At 32.7% G+C, this 17,888-nt stretch overlaps 1 protein-coding gene across 1 annotated transcript; it reads left to right on the forward strand.

The window, feature by feature from the left end:
* Positions 1-11,724: 11,724 nt before the first annotated feature.
* LOC141690305 (triosephosphate isomerase, cytosolic) lies at positions 11,725-17,351 on the forward strand. Its single transcript, XM_074495037.1, has 9 exons — positions 11,725-11,887; positions 12,700-12,775; positions 13,560-13,683; positions 14,991-15,075; positions 15,195-15,327; positions 15,720-15,814; positions 16,003-16,081; positions 16,861-16,943; positions 17,028-17,351. Exons 1-9 carry the CDS (start codon positions 11,849-11,851, stop codon positions 17,076-17,078), a joined length of 765 nt encoding a protein of 254 aa, XP_074351138.1. The 5' UTR covers positions 11,725-11,848; the 3' UTR covers positions 17,079-17,351.
* The last annotated feature ends 537 nt before the right edge of the window (positions 17,352-17,888 follow it).

The following is a 17,888-nucleotide window of genomic DNA, read 5'->3' on the forward strand; positions in this document are numbered from 1 at the left end:
TGACACACTGTTTAGGGATTTGGAAGTGTTTGAATTGTTTGGTAGCAGGATGTATGCTACTCCCTTGCTAGGCCATGTGCTAACATAGCTATTGGTTTGGACTATGATACTTTGAACATCAATAAGAAGGTGAAGGTGATAAAGGTAAAGCAATGGCAAATCAAGATGTCCCAATTATGCTGAGAAATGTTGATGCACCTTTGTTCAAAACATGTGAATTCAATTTCAGTGAAATTGAGTTGGTTATCAAGCAAGAGCTTGCAGATGAGGACAATGAGAAGTCCAAAATGGCTTATAGAGAAGTCTCAGAGATATCGACAAGTCAAATAATATAGAGAAGTCATTTGAGAACTCCAGAATGACTTATAGAGAAGTCCAAAATGGCTTATAGAGAAGTCTCAGAGATATCGATAAGTCAAATGAAGATAAGTGAAGGGTTTTTAGCACATAAACGCAGCGAAAACGTAAATTTAAATCTTAAAAAAAAACCGAAACCCTCCGCAGGATCCATGCGAAAAATAATATTTAATTCGTAGTTCAGTATGTTTACCTTAAGAAGCTTTACGTTAATGGAAAGATGGAGGTTTTTAATGGCGATCCAAAAATGATGAACGGAGATCCTTAGCAGCTGCTCCTCAAGTGTGAAGCACTCCACCAGTATCCACCGAGAAAACGATGTAATGAAGGAGGAGGAGATGGAGAGAATTAGGGTTTTTTAAATCTTTTTGGTTGAGGTTAAAATAGGGTCTATAATAGTATATTTATAGGCAAAATTTTCAATTGAAAATTTTCCCATAAAATATTATTATTATTAACCCTTTATTATTCTCACTAATAATTAAAACACCTTTTAATTATTAATCATTTTTCTAAACTCTTTAGAAATAATTCTCTCACTTGATTTAATTTCCAAAAATTAAATTCTTAATTAATAATATTAAGAACCTTTTCTTAATTAATTTATAATCAATTAAATCTCATTTAATCAATTATTAAATTTGCTAATTAATTATTTATTTCATAAATAAATAATTATCAGCCATTATTAATTAATTCCTCCACCATTAAATCATTCTCTTTTATGGTGTGACCCTGTAGGTTCAATATTAAGCCGGTAGTAGAAATAAATAATAATAAAACTATTTTATCATAATTTATATAAATTCTCTAATTCATTAAATATGATTAATTAATTAATCATATTTATTCTACATCGTGAGGGATACTTCTCAGCATATCGCGACTATCCGGATAATACGAATTCACTGCTTAGAATACCAAGAACCTATTCAGTGAGTAGTTACCGTACAATTAATTCCTTCTACCCTGCAATGTCACGATTAAATACAAGGCATGGAACTTGTGTCTAGCCTATCTTATTTAATCACTTGCTTTCCCATTCACTATGTTTAGTTCTATTTAATGTAAATTAGAAACTCCTTTCTAATTTCATTCACTCTGGCCAGAGATTCCTGAACTAACATAAGTGGATCAACATTGAACATTCTCTTCCTACACTGGAAGGGGTAGATCCTTTATTGATCATACACTATCTTCGTGTACAAATTCCTATACCCAGTAGAGCCCTTATAATTGTCTCTTGAGACTAAGAACTAAACCAAAGCATAGTTCAGTGTACACAAGATGACTATGATGACCTCAAGTCTAAGGATACCTGTACAACTATCACTATGTGAACAACTGCTGACACGTGAGTGAACTCCATCAATTGTTCAGCTATGTGAGTCATGTTCAGTGAACTTATTCTATAATAAGCACCTATATACTAGCTATAGTGTCACCACACAAATGTCTATGAGAACAGACATCCTTCATAATAAAGCAAGCATAGTATGTACCGATCTTTGCAGATTATTAATTACCAGTTAGTAATCCTACGACCATGAACTATTTAAGTTTAGAGTTATCATCTTTTAGGTCTCATTATTATGATCTCATCACAATCCATAAAAAGATTTACTCTAAACTGTGGTATATCTTATTTAAACATTTAAATAGATAGAGCCCGCAATAAAAACAAAACAAGTCTTTTATTAATATCAATGAAATCAAAACAGATTATATAAAAGTTATTCCTAAATCCTCATACATGATTGGACTTAGGACATATCTCTTTCAATCTCCCACTTGTACTAAAGCCAATCACTCTGGTATCTAATACCCATCTTGTCTTTATGACGATCAAAGTGACTCTGAGAAAGTGGCTTTGTGAGTGGGTCTGCTACGTTGTTATGTGTGTCAACTCTCTCGACGTTGACATCTCCTCTATTTTCAACTCAGATTCACCACCAAAAACAAGAAAAATGTCGTGAGTCCTTCGCAAGTACTTAAGGATGTTTTTCACTGCTTTCCAGTGGTCTTCACCTGGATTGGACTGATATCTGCTCGTCACACTAATTGAATAAGCAACATCAGGCCTTGTACACAACATCGCGTACATGATAGATCCTACTGCTGAAGCATAAGGAATCTTACGCATACGCTCTCTTTCTTCAGGTGTCTTAGGAGATATTTTGCGAAAAGGGACACTCCATGGCTCATCGGTATGAGACCTCTTTTGGAGTTTTCCATGCTAAACCTTTTAAGCACTTTCTGGATGTATGTACCCTGGGTAAGACCTATCATTCTTCTAGATTTATCTCTATAGATCTTCATACCGAGAATGTAGGATGCTTCTCCCAAGTCCTTCATGGTAAAGTTCTTTGATAGTCATACTTTGACTGATTGTAGCATCGGTATATCATTTCCTATAAGAAGTATGTCATTCACATACAATACAAGAAATGTTACCGCGCTCCCACTAACCTTCTTGTAGACACATGGTTCATCTATGTTTTTGATAAAACCGAACTCTTTGATTGTCTCATCAAAACGGATGTTCCATCTACGAGAAGCTTGCCTTAAACCATATATTGTTCACAGCAGCTTACACACTAGGTGTTCATTTCCCTTGGAAAGAAAACCCTCTGGTTGTGTCATATACACTTCCTCCTCAAGTTCCCCATTGAGGAAGGTCGTTTTCACGTCCATTTGCCAGATCTCATAGTCGTAGTAAGCAGCAATCGCAAGCAAAATCCGAATTGATTTTAATAGGGCTACAGACGAAAAAGTTTCATCAAAGTCAATCCCTTGCCTTTGTTTGAATCCTTTTGCCACGAGCCTGACCTTATAGGTCTCCACCTGGCCATCTGCTCCAATCTTTCTTTTGTATACCCACTTGCACCCAATAGGCTTAACACCTTCAGGCGCCTCAACCAGAGTCCATACTTGGTTGGTATACATAGATTCCATTTCGGATTTCATGGCACTATGACATTTCTCTGAGTCAACACTACTCATAGCCTCATTATAGGTCACAGGGTCGTCATCATCAATGATTGACAACTCATTGTCATTCTCAATGACAAAGCCATAATACCTCTCAGGTTGGCGAGACACTCTCCCTGTCCTACGAATGGGCTGTTCCACAGAAGGTTGTTTAGTCTGAACAGGTGTTTCCACTTGATCCGTAGTAGTTTGTGCTTCTTGAACTTCATCAAGTTCAATTTTGCTCCCACTGTTTCCTTCGAGGATAAACTCCTTTTCCAAGAAGGTAGCATGTCTGGAGACAAACACCCGATGATCGGTATAAAAGTAATACCCCAAAGTCTCTTTAGGATATCCCACAAAATTATATTTTACGGATCGAGATTCCAGCTTATCTGGGTCAACTTTCTTGACATAAGCTGGACATCCCCAAATCTTAACGTATTTAAGACTCGGTTTCCTTTCTTTCCATATCTCATATTGAGTTTGAGGAACATATTTGGAAGGCACCTTATTCAGTAAATATGCTGAGGTTTCCAATGCATAACCCTATAGGAATACTGGAAGATTCGCATAGCTCATCATGGACCGAACCATGTCTAACAAAGTTCGATTTCTCCTTTCAGATACCCCATTCAACTATGGAGTATATGGAGGAGTCCACTGAGAGACTAAACCATTTTCTTTGAGATAAGCTAGAAACTCTCCATTCAAGTATTCACCACCTCGATCTGATCGAAAAGTTATAATACTGTGTTTGGTTTGTTTCTCCACTTCATATTTATATTCTTTGAACTTTTCAAAGGCTTCAGACTTGTGTTTCATCAAATACACATATCTGAATCTAGATCTATCATCTATGAAAGTAATGAAGTACGAAAATCCACCCATGGCTTGCGTAGACATTGGTCCACATACATCTGTGTGTACCAATCCTAGCAAATCTGCAGCCCTCTCTCCATGTCCACTAAATGGAGATTTGGTCATTTTACCCAATAGACAAGACTCGCATGTAGAATATGATTCAAAATCAAAGGGGTCAAGTAACCCTTCCTTATGCAATGTCCGCAGTCTATTTTCACTAATATAACCTAGCCTACAGTACCATAAATAGGTCAGATTTCATCATCTCGTTTCCTTTTATTAGTTTGTTCAATCTGAAGTAAATCATGCTTTACGTCGCATACATACAGACCATTATTTAAAATGCCACGTCCAAAAAGAACATTATCTCTAAGGATAGAACATTCATTATTCTTAATAATAAATGAAAAACCATCCACATCCAACATAGGAATAAAAACAATATTCCTAACAATAGAGGGAACGTAATAACAATTATTCAAAATAATAGTCTTGCCCGTAGGCATATGTAAACTAAATGATCCTACAGATATGGCCGCAACCCTTGCTCCATTGCCCATACGTAGAATCACCTCATCTTTTTCAAGAGTCCCACTTCCCTTTAGTCCTTGCAACGAATTGCAAATATGAGAACCACGGGCGGTATCTAATACCCAAGTAGAAATTTGACCTAGTGACATATTAACTTCGATCATGAACATGCCTGAATCAGAAGCGATAGTCTCACTACCCTTCTTCTTCAATTCTGCAAGGTAAACCTTGCAGTTCCTCTTCCAGTGCCCCAACTTGTTACAGTGAAAACAAACAGCTAAATTAGGACCAGTCAACTTGTGAGCATCTAGTATGCTCCGGAGCGATAGTGCAGAAGACATGACGAATATAGTAAATCTGTAAATGATAAACACGTAACAACACTTAGCAAATATTCAATTTCATTTCAAAACACTATATGAATCGGGTCTTTATTCATAAGTGTCTCCCACTAGTTTATCTAATTTTTTTCAACCCCCTAAGTGAAAATTAAGCATTCATAATGCTAGTGGGAATAGGGATCCTACATTCCATCACAAAACCTCGGTTGTGGCACCAAACGTCATGTGATGTTCAATAGGCAGCCAACTCTTGTCAATTACATCTTATGTTATTCCCTAATATAACTTTAGCCTCTTGAATAATTGAGTCACGGCTGTGGCACGACAAACTCAATATTCTAAGTCAAGTCTAACCCAACATTTCGTATAATTGAATCAGTCTCCAACGGCCCACGGCTGTGGCACGTACCGACCTTTAGATTCTAATTCAATGTACACATCTCTATGTAATAGACAAGTATTTCTTATTTCGAAATCAAAGCCCTCGGCTATAGCACGAAACGACAATGATTCAAAAATAAGAACTACTTTCTACCATGTTGGAAGGCTTTGACCGACACAAGCCCGTTGTGTCATTGGTCAATTACTACTTGATATTATTTAATTTTAGAGGGATTATATTATGTTACAATCATAATCATATTATAAAGAGATTCTTCCTTTTAAATTAAATATTTCAAATCAATAATCGATAATCAGATGATTCCCAGATCGGGTGGAGCATTGCCAAGAGGCGTCACTTAATAACCCTTTCTTACAGATAGAAATCTGTTGTTGACAGAATCATCCTTTCTCTCAATATTGAAAATTCATATTCAATTACGTGTTTCATAAACACAAGAATCTCATGATCGTATTCATAATATTTATTGTTAAGGCAAGAAACGATTCTTATTCTAGATTTTCTAGAGCACGCCTTATATTGATTTAAGTTCACCTAAATCTATCATCGCATGGTAAAATAGGCATATATCTCATATATAAAATTAAATAAACAAGTAAATGTAAAGTGCAATAAAGTAAATGTGTTTGGTTATGGCCCCATCCTATGTGATCTTTATCAAGCTCATGATAAAGATCAAGGTCAATCTAATATGGTGATGGAAATAAATACAACTACTTATTACATAAGTCTTCTTCTTTGTTTAGACTTCTTGTATGTCTCGTCTTCTTCTTTGTATCACCTCCATTGGATAGCCTTCTTGAGTCTTCAATTACATTACATGATTGAAAGTAAAACTAATCTAATGAACTTACAAGAATAACTCGAGTTACATTCGAGATTTATGATTACAAAGATTGACGACATGCAAGTCGTATTTAAAACCAAAACCAAAACCATTACACTAAGGTCGAAAGGCCATAACCATCCACCATGCTCATACAACACATAAAAGCATGTTAAAACACATAATCTGATCTTAACATATCATATTATCCATGATCTAATCATAAAAAGAAAATATGACAAAAATCAGAAAAATCTGAATCAAATCAGAAAAATAAGAATCACTGTTTACGGGCAGTAAAAGACGTCAAACGCCTTACAGACGAGTTGTTGATAGCTTTAGCTATCAGTTTTGTTCAGACGCTCGTTTACCTATGGAATAGATTTCAACAAATCTGCAGCAGCCAATTCAGAATCCGTATCTAATATGATTCTCATAATTAGAACAAACATAAATCATGTATATATCAGTATATATACAGATTACATAATCATCTTATGATTATACAACTCACATGAATATCATATATTCAAAACCATACATATATAAGCATATTATATCAACATCAAATCATGGCGAATTACGTACATGCTCATATATCGAAAACAGTTAAACACTGAAACGAATTAAAAACTTTTCGTAAGTAGCTCTGATGCCATTGAAGGGTTTTTAGCACATAAACGCAGCGAAAACGTAAATTTAAAACTTAAAAAAAAACCGAAACCCTCCGCAGGATCCATGCGAAAAATAATATTTAATTCGTAGTTCAGTATGTTTACCTTAAGAAGCTTTACGTTAATGGAAAGATGGAGGTCTTTAATGGTGATCCAAAAATGATGAACAGAGATCCTTAGCAGCTGCTCCTCAAGTGTGAAGCACTCCACCGATATCCACCAAGAAAACGATGTAATGAAGGAGGAGGAGATGGAGAGAATTAGGGTTTTTTAAATCTTTTTGGTTGATGTTAAAATAGGGTTTATAATAGTATATTTATAGGCAAAATTTTCAGCTGAAAATTTTTCCATAAAATATTATTATTATTAACCCTTTTATTATTCTCACTAATAATTAAAACACCTTTTAATTATTAATTCTTTTTCTAAACTCTTTAGAAATAATTCTCTCACTTGATTTAATTTCCAAAAATTCAATTCTTAATTAATAATATTAAGAACATTTTCTTAATTAATTTATAATCAATTAAATATCATTTAATCAATTATTAAATTTGCCAATTAATTATTTATTTCATAAATAAATAATTATCAGCCATTATTAATTAATTCCTCCACCATTAAATCATTCTCTTTTATGGTGTGACCCTGTAGGTTCAATATTAAGCCGGTAGTAGAAATAAATAATAATAAAACTATTTTATCATTATTTATATAAATTCTCTAATTCATTAAATATGATTAATTAATTAATCATATTTATTCTATATCGTGAGGGATACTTCTCAGCATATCGCGACTATCCGGATAATACGAATTCACTGCTTAAAATACCAAGAACCTATTCAGTGAGTAGTTACCGTACAATTAATTCCTTCTACCCTGCAATGTCATGATTAAATATAAGGCATGGAACTTTTGTCAAGCCTATCTTATTTAATCACTTGCTTTCACATTCACTATGATTAGTTCTATTTAATGTAAATTATAAACTCCTTTCTAATTTCATTCACTCTGGCCAGAGATTCCTGAACTAACATAAGTGGATCAACATTGAACATTCTCTTCCTACACTGGAAGGGGTAGATCCTTTATTGATCATACACTATCTTCGTGTATAAATTTCTATACCCGGTAGAGCCCTTATAATTATCCCTTGAGACTAAGAACTAAACCAAAGCATAGTTCAGTGTACACAAGATGACTATGATAACCTCAAGTCTAAGGATACTTGTACAACTATCACTATGTGAACAACTGCTGACACGTGAGTGAACTCCATCAGTTGTTCAGCTGTGTGAGTCATGTTCAGTGAACTTATTCTATAATAAGCACATACATACTAGCTATAGTGTCACCACACAAATGTCTATGAGAACAGACATCCTTCATAATGAAGCAAGCATAGTATGTACCGATCTTTGCGGATTATTAATTACCAGTTAGTAATCCTACGACCAAGAACTATTTAAGTTTAGAGTTATCATCTTTTAGGTCTCATTATTATGATCTTATCACAATCCATAAAAAGCTTTACTCTAAACTGTGGTATATCTTATTTAAACATTTAAATAGATAGAGCCCGCAATAAAAATAAAACAAGTCTTTTATTAATATCAATGAAATCAAAACAGATTACATAAAAGTTATTCCTAAATCCGCATACATGATTGGACTTAAGACATATCTCTTTCAATATGAATATTAGAGATATCGACAAGTCATTTCTGCATGTAGAGAAATCAGAGATATCGACAAGTCAAAATGAAGATGTGAAGATTGGAGATATCTACAAGTCAATTTATCATTAGAGATCTCAAAGATATCGACAAGTCAAAATATATACAGAGATCTTTGAGATATCGACAAGTCAATTCTACATATAGAGATCTCAGACATATCAACAAGTCATTCAACATGCAAAGATCAAGAGACCTCAACAAGTCAAATATAGCTATAGAAAACTCAGAGATCTCAATAAGTCATTATACTTATCGAGATGTCACTTCTCTCTAAAAAAACTGGAGATCTCGATATGTCTCTCAAATACAAAATGCAAAAAAAATGAAGATTCAAGATTATCAGTCAACAAACAATTTATCAACTAGATTGAGTCTACAAAGTAGCTGGAGAGAATACAAGATCAAGGGCCAATATTAATTAGACAAAGGATGGTCACAGACCTGCAAGATTCTGCACAAATTTGCTAAGCCATAAATGGAAATAGAAATAGGTTGTTTTAGAAAAGGATTTAGTACATTTTAGTGCAAGTTTTGTAACCTTGTGTTGCTAGTGTATAAAACATGCACTGGTCCTTGGTTTAGAAGCAACAAACATATTCACATTTTTCTTGTATTCTCTCAAGGAAGAAGCTGAATTCTTATATTTTTTAAAAACACAAAATTTGTAAAAAGACAAACCTAATTAATACAAATTAAGTGAGTTTTGAAATATTGTTTTTGTTGTGCTTGTTGTGCTTGTTGCTTTAAATCTGCTAACATAATATCTCTACAATTAAACAGCTTTGTTCACACACCATATCCAAATAAGTTTTAAAAAGTAAAAAATCCAGAAAATATATTCACCCCCTCTGTGTTGTACTCAATAGCTAACAATTCCACTTACCCCTCCCTCGTACCCACCTACCCATTGGGTATCAAAAACCCATACATTGACGGTATGGGGAACGAGTCTGTAAAATAAAATTCTTATCCAAATATTAAGTATGTGTCTGGAATGAACGAAACTCATATCTGATACCATAATGTATCCAACAAAACGACCCCATAACCTCTCTTAATTGATAAAAAAATCTTGGTCCCAAGTCAGGACCATTATTAAAATTTAATAACTCTTCTATCGTGATAATTTCAGTCTCGATTTTCACATAAAGTGATATATTGATTAAATACACATTTTTATATACTTTACGTGTATATATAATATTTTTTATACTAACTTATGATAGATTTTCTTACGTAATAATTTTTTTATTATTTATTATCATATTTATTGTGTTTAATTGGTCGTTGCGATCTTCGTATATTGGAAGATGTTCATCCAAAGAAATATAATACTAAATTTATAAGTAATTTTTGGCATAAAAGCGTTAATTATACGTAATTTTAGTGTATATTCAATATTTAAAATAAACTTTGTATATTATATATTCCGATATATAAAATAAATTTTAATTATTTTAAAGTTGAAAAAATATAAACCTCTTTTACGTGATAATTTTTCTAAGGTGAAAAATTATCATGATCTCAAGAATATTATTTTATAGGGGTTTTACAGGAGAATTTAGAATTTAAAAACAAAGAGTCGATTATCATATTTAAAAGTAACTCATAATTAAATGATCCTGATTAATGTTAATAATGGAAAAATAAATTTCGATACTAAAAGGAACATATTGATTAATTACATTCAAATTCTACGAAAAGGGAAAAAACCTAATGTATAAAAATAAATTTTGGCCCCCGTTTATATATGTGCTTGCATAAATCAAAATGTCTCAAATATCGTGTTACATTATTTGATAACTAGCTCTATTAACTTTATAATGACTCCAAAATTTATCCTCGCTTTTTTAATTTTTTTCAACATAATTCACTTTTTTTATTTTCTGTGTCTAACGACGATATTAACAATCTATAAGATGGTGGTAATATATGAATATGTCATAGAATAATTAATATTGAAGTATAAACTGTACATATTTGTATTAATAGTTTACTTTATTTTTTATTTTATTGAATTTAATATAATATTTTTCCATTTTATTATGTTTGAGGACGATGTTAGATTGATGAAAAATAAGAATATACGAGTATGTATGTGTGTATGTGTATGTCCCTTTATTAATTTATATATATATATATTGTATGTATGCATGCACGTATTAATTATATACTAATTGATAATTTTTAAATAAATGAATGATAGGGTGAATTTAATATTATATAGATATCAATGTAGGAGTATAATTATCATATGAATTAATTTGATCAACAAACCCCCTTAACGATGTTAACAAACTATGGGATGAGTATGTATGTATGCATGCATGCATGTATTAATAATATATATGTAGATATTTGTTATATGTATGTATGCATGGATGTATGTATTAATGTATGTATGCACATATTAATTATACACCAATTAATAATTTTTAATAAATGATTGATGATGTAAAATAAATGTTATAGATATTAATGTAGGGGTATAATCGTCATATTAATTAAATTACTTATCAAATCCCCCTGTTGTTGAATTATATATATAATAGATAGATAGATTTTCTTGAAATCAATAGCTAGAATTAAAAAATTGAAAAATGATAAATATCCCAAAAATCTGTCATAAAATAGGTATTAAATGACAAGTGATAATATTTGATTGGTAATAATTTTTATAAAATGAAGGACTTATCATGTATTAATATGTGTCCACAAATCATAATTAATCGCATGTCATTTTATAAGTTATTTTGAGACCAATTTTGATATCCATAACATTACTCTACAAAATTTAACATACTTTGTTTTTCAAATTAAGGAAATTTACTGCACATTTTCCTTATTTTATTTAGCCCCAAACACGAAACAAAAACTAGGAAAGCTGTAATCAAAAGCTTAATAAACAGCTAATTTCGATAATTTCGTACAAACATAACCAAAAACCAAGGGTAAAATAGTAAAATAAGCCCACCCAAAACAGCATGATCCCATCCAGATTCCAGTCCACAGGATATTACCATATTATGTAGAGAAATAAACACATTATATAAACAATAATAAACCCCTCCTCTCAACCACTATCACTCACCTTTGTTATTATCATTACAAATCTCTCTCTCTCTCTCTCTCTCTTAAAAATGGCCAGAAAGTTCTTCGTCGGAGGCAACTGGAAATGCGTAACTCTCTAATCTATACTTACATATACGTCGTAATTAATTGTGTATATCTGTTTTTGTAGCCCGATCTGATTTTATAGCTGTTTTTGTATTAATTAATTTCAATTTGATATGAATACACAGCCTGATCTGTTTATATGTGTGTTTGTGTGTATTTATTGAGAATATCGGAGTGTTAGATCTGTTTTTAAGTGATTTGTTTGATCAATTAAGTTGTGTGGAGAGTTATTAATGATATTCGTGTTTGATCTGTTTTATAAGTGTTTGATCGATTCGATGTGATTTGTTTTCGCTGTTCGGTTATCGGTTTGCGATGTTGAGTTTTTTTTTAGGAATTTGATATTAATTAGATCATGAACTGGTGTGTAATTATGTATATGTTTGCGTATGTAGTGTATGCACACTGTTTTGAATTGTTCGTGTAAATTATGTTTTTTGACATAAACTGAATGTGATATAGTTCGTTAGGTTGTATGTGTGTGTATATGTACAGATGCTACTATCTGTGGTTGTTTAGTGTTCTATATAATATATATAATGTGTTCAAGAGTATTTGTTTATTCAGAATGATTATGTATAGTTACAGAGCCTAGGAGATTTTGGTGCGACTGAGTTTGTGTGTGTGTGTGTGTGTGTGTGTGTGTATGTACAGATGCTATGTTCTGTGATTGTTTAGTGTTATATCTGTGTTGAAGAGTATTTGTTTATTTAGAATGATGATGTATACTTATGTAGCCTAGAAGATTTTGGTCTGAGATTTGTTTGTGGATGGAGGGAATCTGTTATTTATGTGGTTTAATTGTGTATTGCAGAACGGTACCTTGGATGAGGTTAAGAAGATCGTGGCTATGCTCAATGATGGCGCAGTGCCATCTTCTGATGTTGTGGGTATGTAATATAGAGTTCTTGCCTTGTACATTTTTTTGAAAGATTGTTTTTTTTATTATGTGGTATATGCTACAATTGGATTAATAGAAGTTCTTTAAAATTTCACAATGAAGCATGGTGATTTCAGTCTTTGTTTATATTTAACGTGTAGTGATTATACATAGTTGGATATATTGTCCTATTTGTATTCTTATGTATCTTTGCTCTTGCTGTTGACTATTTTGCAATGTTTTTTGGGCCATCTCTCATCTTTTCTTTGTGAGATCAAAGTTCTCTGTTGAAATCTTCTTTCCAATAAATGCATTGGTAGTTCAGTTTGTATAGTACCTATATGAAAATTGCTGAGGAAGGTAGACTTCGGAAACCATGCATGTGAGTGTACCACTTTTTAAGGATTAAATGGTGGTTAAATTAAGAACTTATTTGACGAACACTTATTAGCTGAAGAAGTCCGGTGTATTTGTAAGGTGTGGTTTTTATGCACTTTCATGAAGCTTTCAAGTCCTACTCAAGATATGTACGGTATTGTCAATTATTAAGATATTACATCCATTTTGTACTCAAGATATGTACAGTATTTGCTTATATTATGTTTCTTATTAATAAGTACAAGCTGAACATGAGACCCTAGACCTCTTCTTTTTCTCAGTACTACCACTGGCTTTGCCTATATGCTAATGCCAGCTGTTCACTTGTGCAACTCTCAGTTTTCAGACTGCAAGTTTGATCCTTTTAGTTATATATTGAAGTGCTAATGTATTCGGAAACTTTAATTTTCTTTCAGAGGTTGTGGTGAGCCCGCCATTTGTGTTTCTGCCAACGGTGCAAAGTTCGTTGAAACCTGATTTCCAGGTTGCAGCCCAGAATTGTTGGGTTAAGAAAGGAGGTGCTTTCACCGGTGAAGTAAGGTATGTACAAGACACAAGTGCACCTTGGAGCTTTTGACAAGGCTGTAAATTTAGTTTTTTTATGCAGAATCTAGTAGTGTCAACAAACTTAGTTAAACTAATTGAATATAAACTATTAATATATGACATGTTTAGGGTTTTAGAAGAACCTTTTTTAAAAGGAAATATCGAAATAGTGGTATTCATTGAGATGGAAATGGAAGTAAAACTTTACGGTTTGGTTAGGGTGTAGTCCCGGCTGTTTAACTAAAATTTTAAATCAAACAATGACATAATGGATGACATTGTTCGTTTGTGAATTTATGTGGTTTATAAAACTGATCAACTGACTGACTTGTTAGATGTGTTTGCGCTTGGGCTTCTCCGTTGGCTTTTAATGTTTGTGCTTCTCTGTCCTTTGTTTGCTTCCACCTAGCTCTGGTGATTCTTCTCCCTGTAGAAACTACTGGACAGTAGCTACGCTATGACAACTCACTTTTTTGAAACACATAATTGATTCGACTCGTGTAAACTAGATCTCCTGGACTTCTTATGTAATTGATGTTACCTCATCTGGAAATAGTCTCACTAAAGTTTTGCATAACAAGTGTTTTATAAGTTCAAACTATATCTCATAAACATCTCTAGTAACTAATCAAATAAATTTGCCTAGAGTTAATTTTATAGTTATTTCAGGATGTCCCCTGGTTATGTCCACTTAGTCTCCTCATTGCAAGTCGCAATCTTCTTCATTGATACCGTTGCCCCTATAATTCACGTCACCCATTAGTGCTAGTCACAATCTTCAGTTCTCATTAGTGCTCGTCATGATGACTTTCGATTGTTCTGCCTCCTTTACGTGCTCTAGTTGTGATTCAGTAGCAATAAGTTTTTCCTTTGTTTGATTACCTTCTGTTGCGACCTCTTTGAAAGCGAAAGCTAGATCGTTCATGGCCTTTGTGCTTTTCTCATCTCCCTCGTTGGCAGCCTTTAGCTCGTAAGGGGGTTTGTTGGACAATTTTTGTTGGACAATTTATTCATAATAACATTACTGAATTGCCCCTAATAATTGTAGTGTTAATATTTATTTTCATTTAATATGCATGTATTGATTACATCTAATTCAGTATGCATGTATTAAGTACTATGTCTCATTATTATGTATATTTATTACTACTTCATTATTTAATATTAACAATTTATAATTATATATGGATAAATTAAATTCTTTTTTTAGAAAAAAACAAGATTACGTGAATTTGAGTCTATGCACAATTTGTCTCGGATTACCTGTTAAAGACTGAAGCTTATGAATTTCATTTGTGCAGTGCTGAGATGCTTGCTAATTTGGGCGTTCCTTGGGTCATTCTTGGTCACTCTGAGAGGAGGGCTCTTCTAGGTGAATCTAACGAGGTAATTTGTTATGAGTGACCCTGTTATTAAAACTTATTACAATAATATATAAAGTTAACAAGCATTAATCGAGAGTGTTATACTTGCTTGATAATTGGGTTCATTTCTTTTACTTTCAGTTTGTTGGAGATAAGGTCGCATACGCTCTTTCTCAAGGTTTGAAAGTTATTGCATGTGTTGGGGAGACTCTAGAGCAGAGAGAATCTGGAAGTACTATGGAGGTTGTTGCTGCTCAAACTAAGGCGATTGCAGGTACCTACATCAATACAAGTCATAGTGTTATGTATTTTATTTAATATTCTATCTTTAATCCATCCATTCTTTACCCACCTGAATTTTCATTTTAATTTAATCCTTTGACTAACTTTTTCTCTGAAATGTTCAATTGAATTTTGGATGAGCTATAAATTTTACTTTTGACATAGTACTTCACTTACACCCACCATTTCTGATGTTCTGAAAATTTATTATCGCGGACTTAAAGTTCAAAAGCAGCCACTTCAATGAAGAATTTATAGTGTTCAACAAAAAAATTCTAAATCATTAATGATATTTCTGTTTGAGAATGGACATTTTTCATTATTTCCATTATTCAAATATATACTTGTTCTTTAGTTGCTGATCACAAACATTTTAAACGACAGAGAAAATATCAAGCTGGGACAATGTTGTTTTGGCTTATGAACCTGTATGGGCTATTGGAACCGGAAAAGTTGCAAGTCCTGCTCAGGCTCAAGAAGTAAGCTTATTAATTATATTATACGAGCTATGGATTTCTGTAATGCTAATATGCAGTAGTAACTGGTTTCGGCATTGTGTTTATCTTAATTTGCCTTGGTTGAATAAACAAGTTGACTTCAGATTAGATACACTTAGACGTTGACTTTTCAACAACAAAATCTTTACAAATAATATTGGAATTTGCAGGTACATTTGGAATTGAGGAAGTGGCTTCAAGGGAATGTCAGCCCTCAAGTTGCTGAGACCACCAGAATTATCTATGGAGGTAAACCTATGCAGCTCTATATGTGGTATTATCTTCCAGTATTATTATGTGCAATTAATTAATATGTTAATTTGAGCAAAATTAAGCACATCTTGCAAAAACTGTATGTTCCTATGCTCTTGTTCGTTTTTAATCAAATGGCTGAGTTCCACGTACAAATGCTTTAATGTGGTTGCAAGTGAAAAAGTCCAAAAATCCATATATACCCTATTCTCTTGGTGATAAGATGGCAAGAGTTCAAGGCCTTTGGAGGGAACTGGTGTGAGAGTTATTTATTTCCGCAAGTGACCATAATAAAGTAGTAGGTTTCTACTTTATGTGTCAAAATTTGACTTGGATTAAGCTGCTATCAATTGACTTGAGTGGTTACAGAGTTGACTGAAGGACTGCTATCTATTATCTTTTATTCTTAAAATAATAAATAATAATAATAGATTTACTTTTTCTTTTTAAGAATATTGCATGTTTGTAGTAGGTGCAAGGTGTGCGATTAGTTTAGTCCTCACTTTTTCAACTCCAATAGACGAAGAACAACATTGTTTAGATTGTTATCACTCAGTTATGATCTAATTTTAACTTTACATATATCAGTATTAAATATATATTGATGATACACTAAGTGTCCAAATGCAGATATTAAACACGTTATTACACTTCATTATCTATCATTTATTTAAGTGTTAAAATATTAGAAAATAAGTAGTAGTAATAATGTTAAAATTGAACATCTATCATTTACTTTTTAGTAACTACTGCTGTATCTAAAAACTGTTACACAGGCTCTGTAAATGGTGCTAACTGCAAGGAATTGGGTGGGCAAGCTGATGTAGATGGATTTCTAGTTGGAGGAGCTTCCCTCAAGGTATTGTCATTGTTACCCGTCTAGGTTTCTTGTTCTTATCTGGGTTACTGTCCGCTAAATTCTGTTTGTTCTTCTGAACGGCAGCCCGAATTCATCGACATCATCAAGGCTGCTGAGGTCAAGAAAAGTGCTTAAGTATGGTCTCAGACACCAGCTAAATTTTGAAGTTTATGCTAGTGGAGCTTCCTACATAAAACCCCTTTTAAGGATTTTACTTGTCTTTTATATCATGGGCAATACTTTAAAATTTGTGTCATGTTTGAATAAATCTTACTGATGATTGTAGCCAACCTAATGCTGCCAATTAATTGAGTATTTTCTTGTAATATGAGAAATTGATTATACCTTTAAAAGTAATTTTCAATGATCCAGAGTAGAGACCTAGTTTTCCTGGATCATTTCTTTGAATTGGGATATCTCTGGGGCTGCACATGGGTCGGGTTGGCCGGGTTAGAGGCGATTTTACAACCCGGCCCAATTAAATCGGTTTGAATTTTTTTTAACCCAACCCGTAAAATATAAGTTTGTAACCCAACCCTACCCGTCGTACATTGATTTGGGTCGGGTTGGGTTGGTTTGGATGGGTTGAATGATCCGATAAAAAAATTGAAAACTATTTATTATCGCTCATTTTGAAAATTTAAATAAAAATGAAATGTGTATAACTTATAATTATAGTGCTAATATTAAAATTTGATTAACATCATGTTTTAGTAATGTATATCATATCATAAATCACATGCATCACCAAATAAATTAATCATACATCTGTAAACGAAAATGAATATGCAAACATAAATTGAACAAATAAAATTCTATCATATTACTTAGCATATTACTTAGAAATCTTAATATGATATTGGAGATGGAAAAAATACACAAATCAGCACTATAATTCAGTTTATGTTGGGTCGGGTTTTTCAGGTTGAAAAATGGTTAGGTTGG

Source organism: Apium graveolens, chromosome 10 (genome assembly GCF_009905375.1).
Source record: "Apium graveolens cultivar Ventura chromosome 10, ASM990537v1, whole genome shotgun sequence".
NCBI classification, from domain to species: Eukaryota; Viridiplantae; Streptophyta; class Magnoliopsida; order Apiales; family Apiaceae; genus Apium; species Apium graveolens.

Excerpts from the sequence above, each read along its gene's own strand:
- LOC141690305 (XM_074495037.1), top strand. The coding sequence starts at position 11,849 with ATGGCCAGAAAGTTCTTCGTCGGAGGCAACTGGAAATGC. Across the intron at positions 13,684-14,990 it reads GCTTTCACCGGTGAAGTAAG|TGCTGAGATGCTTGCTAATT; the intron begins GTATGTACAAGA and ends TCATTTGTGCAG. Across the intron at positions 16,944-17,027 it reads TTGGAGGAGCTTCCCTCAAG|CCCGAATTCATCGACATCAT; the intron begins GTATTGTCATTG and ends TCTGAACGGCAG.